This window comes from Montipora capricornis, chromosome 3, assembly GCF_036669925.1.
Source record: "Montipora capricornis isolate CH-2021 chromosome 3, ASM3666992v2, whole genome shotgun sequence".
Classification (NCBI taxonomy): Eukaryota; Metazoa; Cnidaria; class Anthozoa; order Scleractinia; family Acroporidae; genus Montipora; species Montipora capricornis.
In genome coordinates, this window is record NC_090885.1 from 3,665,061 (window position 1) to 3,670,098 (window position 5,038).

General features: G+C 39.2%; 1 protein-coding gene across 1 annotated transcript; it reads right to left on the reverse strand.

Moving 5' to 3' along the window:
* Nucleotides 1-468: 468 nt before the first annotated feature.
* On the reverse strand, nt 469-4,557 carry LOC138041923 (nucleotide-binding oligomerization domain-containing protein 1-like). The gene has a single exon (XM_068887615.1). The coding sequence runs from the start codon at nt 4,387-4,389 to the stop codon at nt 1,339-1,341; it is 3,051 nt and encodes a 1,016-aa protein (XP_068743716.1). The 5' UTR covers nt 4,390-4,557; the 3' UTR covers nt 469-1,338.
* Nucleotides 4,558-5,038: the final 481 nt, after the last annotated feature.

Consider the following 5,038-nt stretch of genomic DNA (forward strand, 5'->3'; position numbering starts at 1 on the left):
GTTGAGGGAGGGAGGGTGAAAACCAGAGCTACTGTTTGTAAAAGTTGACTTCGGGTCTTTCACGCTCCTTCGCGTTATTGGGCTGTATTCAAGTTAATCATCGGGTGAAAATAGCACAAGCTATAAATTACTAAAGGGGGAGTTTCTTTCCGGTTTTTAGAATTTTTAAATGAACAATTTTCAGGGTAGTAGGACTCAAAACACAGGGCAGTGATCACCAAGAATGGGGAACGTAGCGTGACAGGACAAAGTCAATTCATGCAAACACACAAAACTTCATCTCAAAAGTTTAATTAAACCAGAACTACTTTTACAAATGTTACAATTATTACTTACAAACAATTTGAAGAAATTTTGGGAAATCTTCCGTTACATCTTGATAATAGAGCTTTACAATGCAATTAAAAAGTCAAAGTTGAAATATTATTTACAAACTGTCAAAATATTTTGTTGTCTACCCCGAAGGGCTCTACTTTTTTTACTACCTCTAACACTACCTTGTGGTGTGGTTACTAGTATTAAAATTTTTCATTAACTAAAAAATGTGAAAGTTGTGAGAGTTAGGATCCAAATTTCACCTCAACTTTTGTGATTGGTTCATTTCAGTAAAGAGTTGGACCTCTTAGAAAACAAGACATTTTCTGAGTCTTTTTTGTGATTGGTTAATTGAACAACAAACTTCTTTTTGATTGGTTCATTTGGATCCGTAGATGACATCAGCAAAGAAGTTGTTTTTTGTTTTCCACCAAAACCAATATTTACAAGAAAAATATGCTCGATGGCGCCTTTGAAACACGATCCTGTGCTATCAGTTTACAATGGATTTACAAAAAGTACAACTAAAGAATGAAACTAAAGAAATCATCAGTACAAATTCAAGTTACTTAAGCATTGAATAATCAAAGGTTCATTGGGAAGAAGTGCAAGGAGCTGAGCTTTGAAATGTTTTACACAGAGACCATGGACACTTCAAAAAAGTTGTTTGGTTTACGAAATAGTTGGACATTTTGTCTTTGTGAAGCTATTTTTGGTAAGCTGGATTTTAAATGAAATTGCTTGTATGTCACAGTGTAATAAACAAAATTTACTGTCAAATTTGTTTGACTTGTTTCCTCTTGTATTGTTCATTCATCTGTTATGTTTCAATGAACCTATGATAATTTTGTTATTTAAAAAGCTTTCACGAATCCATGGTTCCTTTATATTCAGAGGGTTGAAATATTTTAACCTTCAGTTTTTCTCGTACTGATTTAGTTACCGTCCTAACTTCAAACTTTCAATTTCGTAAGCTCAACAAACATCGAAATGAAACGACTGCGTGTTTTTAGGGTTTAAGTTTTACCAAACTAAAACTATGCAATTAACATGCTCAACTGATTTAGCGAAGGCGGCTTTATTAGTTATATTGTTATAAATGAGGTTTAAGCTGTTTAGTTTGCAATTACTGTGCTTTAGTGCTGCTGATAAATGCTCGGCTCCTTCATCAGTTGACTCGTTACTCCTGAGGTTTAAGATGTTTAGTTTGCAATTACTGTGCTTTAGTGCTGCTGATAAATGCTCGGCTGCTTTATCAGTTAAATTGTTATCCCTGAGGTTTAAGTAGTTTAGTTTGCAATTACTGTGCTTTAGTGCTGCTGATAAATGCTCGGCTCCTTCATCAGTTAAGTCGTTACCCCTGAGGTTTAAGCTGTTTAGTTTGCATCCAGTATTGACAAGACACTTTTGCACTTCTTTTGCACCCAATGAACCAAGATCATTCCACCGCAAATCCATGCTCAAAACTCCCGAAGCATTTTCTAAGAAATGCGAGACAGCAGCAAAGTCAACAGGCCCGAGTGAACAGAAACTAAAATCTACGGCGTTAAAGCCAATTTGCTTAATTTTGTTTTGTAACACTGCCTGCTGTTTTTCATCATCAATCTCGTACAAACACTTACATAAGTTCAGTGCTAGCTGTTTGTCTTTTTCAGCTGGCCAACAGGTCAGTGTTTTTGTCTTTGGTAACAAGTAATCATTCGTCATTTCCCATTCGGATTTCTTTTCAGTCGACATTGGAAGCAGTTTGATAAAAATGTCGCTGTTTAAGCTCTTTGTGTTTGGATCAGGCTCGAGTAATCCAGCCACAAACTGCAGCACCATTTGCCATGCACCATCGTTAATGTGTTCTGACACAAAGTTTTTGAGTTCTCTTTTATTCAAGGACTCTGCCAAATGTTTTGCAGCGAAGAACTCCTGCAGAGTTAAATGTGTAAAGCAGTATTGGGCTTTCGGCGGCTCATTAAAACGGGATTTGGCGTCTGGCAATCTGTGAAGAAGTCCACAATCTTCCAAACCACTGACTTCGCTTGACTCAAAGAGCAATCTTCCTTGTTTTACTCCCTCAAAAGCAATTTCTCCCAGTCTCTTGAAAATCTCTTTGTGATCATTTGGGAGCTTGTTAAACGGCAAGTACATGTAATCTTTGAGATTACCTTGAGCGTTGCTTTGCCGATTGTGTTTAAAAAAGAAAATCTTTACAACCATCGCGTAAATATCAGTCATTCTTGTCGGCAGGGTGTGTGCTGTGTCAGTGAGACTGATAATTTCCAGAAGACAAGAACAAATAAGAAAACAGTTCACTGGGATGTAGCACAATGAAAACAGGTTCATGTTCGACTTAATGTGTCCCCAAATTTTGTCCTTTGCGTCGCGAACTCCTTGTGTAAACTTTTCGACATATTCTTGAACCTTTTCGGACGTAAATCCGAGGATTTCGACTGTTCTATCAAAGTTCACATCTGCAATACAGGGCACTGCCGTTGCTCTTGTTGTTGTGATTACGTTTAGACCACGAAGAAGTTGTCCTCTGGCTAGTTTGTTAACTAAAGCGGAAACGGGCATCTTCTCCTCCAAGCCATTCTTGTAACATGTGTGGTCTTCTCTACCGATATCCACTTTCGCAGAATATTCATCGACTCCGTCAAAAATAAAAAGAACTCGGTGTGTGTTGTTAATGACGAAATCCCACACAGCGTCATCCAACTGCACCACTGTTTCTGCTTTAGCCAACAGTTCACGGAGAGTAAGCAATACATTGCTTGTAAAGAGCCTGAATTTCATGAGGAACACAACAACAACGTTTGTTTTGTCATCCTGATTTCCATTGAACGCTCCACCAGATGCCCACATTCGAGCAATCATTGTGCTGAGCAATGTCTTTCCTATGCCAGGACGTCCAACAACAAGGACGTTCTTGTGTTTTTTGTCAATAACATCCTCTGGCTTGGCATAGAAACAGTTCTTGGAATCGGGCGGGTATTGTTTAAGTTGTTCCCTTCTGTCTTTCGCAAAGATATGGTCAGCTCTGCCTTCATGCATTGCCACATTGACATAGATTTGATCAATGTTAAGATGATTGGGTGTCAGGCCTTCCCCTGGGTTACGTCCAAAGGGTTGGTTAAGATCAGTCAGTTCCTCTGTGATATTTAAGCAATCATCCTTCATTTTTTCAATGGCTTCTGTCAGTTTAAGTTCCTCTCGTGAGAGTCCTGAGTGTTCCAAAAGCATTTCTTGTTCCGCTTCGCCCGTATCAACTGGTGAAGGAGGAGCATTCTGGATATTGACGACTTCCGGTATTTCTCCTGGAGGTGTTTCCTGTTGTTGATCCGAGTTCGATCTCAAATGATCAGCATAAAACTTTCCATTGTCCATAAAGGTTCTTCCTTTCTTAGCTCGTGATATAAAGATCCAGAGAATCTCCACGAAAGCAAAAAATGCAAAAATGCCGTTAACCACTGTCACAGCATGGATCCAGATATTCTTATTCCTTGCTCTCTGACTGAAACATTTGTGAAGTGTTGATTGTGTCTGGTTCGTAAATAGATCCCCCGAATCATTACCTTTTTCAACACGACAGGTAAAATCTGCGGGAAAGTGCCCGGGATAAAATAAGTCGGTCTCCAGGAAGACAATGAAAATGATTCCCAGAGCAAATTTTGCGGCAAGTTGAGATAAATACGTGACGAAAAGCCGACGCCTTCGTCTTGGATTCCTGCGCTCTCCTTCGGCATCTTCGTGACCGCCCTCGAGTCTATTAACTGTTGACTTGACGTACTGCGAGTATACGAGCGACACAATGGAAATCGAGGAGAAATTAACAATGATGAAGGCGTAGGGAGGAATGCCGAGTTTGTTGATTTTCTCTTGGTACTGGTCGAAGCACTTTCTTCGTATGAAACCCTTGTCGCTGCCGCTTTTCACATCGCAATCGAAGTCGAACCTGGGTTCATTGATGTCCATCTCTGAAAATATCCCAGTCGCTGCCGAACCAAGAAAAATCCAAAGTAAAACTAAAACAAAACTCATCTTGTTGAAAGTTTTGGGAGTCAACGCTTCCCTTAAAAAATCCATTTCAGTCTTGGTTGATCGTTGTCGAGTTTGCCTCTGATCTGGGTGTGGTGAAAGTAGTGGCGTCGTTTATAAGGCCGAGATTGACAGCAATAATCATTCTAAATAAGGGCATGGCTTGGCACTCAATCACTTCATCAAACATGTCCAATGACCCGCACTAACCTCACTCTGCAAGCTAAAAACAAAACTAGACGCGAAGGCGCCAGTCATGAAAGATCCAATCAGTGTGACAAAAAAAGTAGTGCGTCATTTTGAAAGTTAAAATAACTAATAAAATAGTTTTTTTAAAGTACTGTATGTTTTAACAAAATGCACCCCTGCCCCTTCGGTCCGACTAATATTTGTATTGATATAAGTTGTATCAACAAATCACCAAAAGATCAAATTCTTAGGAAACGCTAGATAAAAAAATCATCAATTTTTCGTTCTGGTTTAAGGGGGGCGTATTTATCGACTATTTGAGTAAGAGGGATATGCCTTAGACGCTTGTGGATCACTTGCGATATCTTTGTTTGTCGTGATTTTCAGATCTAATGATCTCCTTACTGTCTTTATCGTCAGGCCGAATAAATACCAAATACCATCAGTGACCTGTAGTAGTAACCTTCGCCTGCTGAAAGCAAATTTAAACTAGTCACCAAGGCATCAA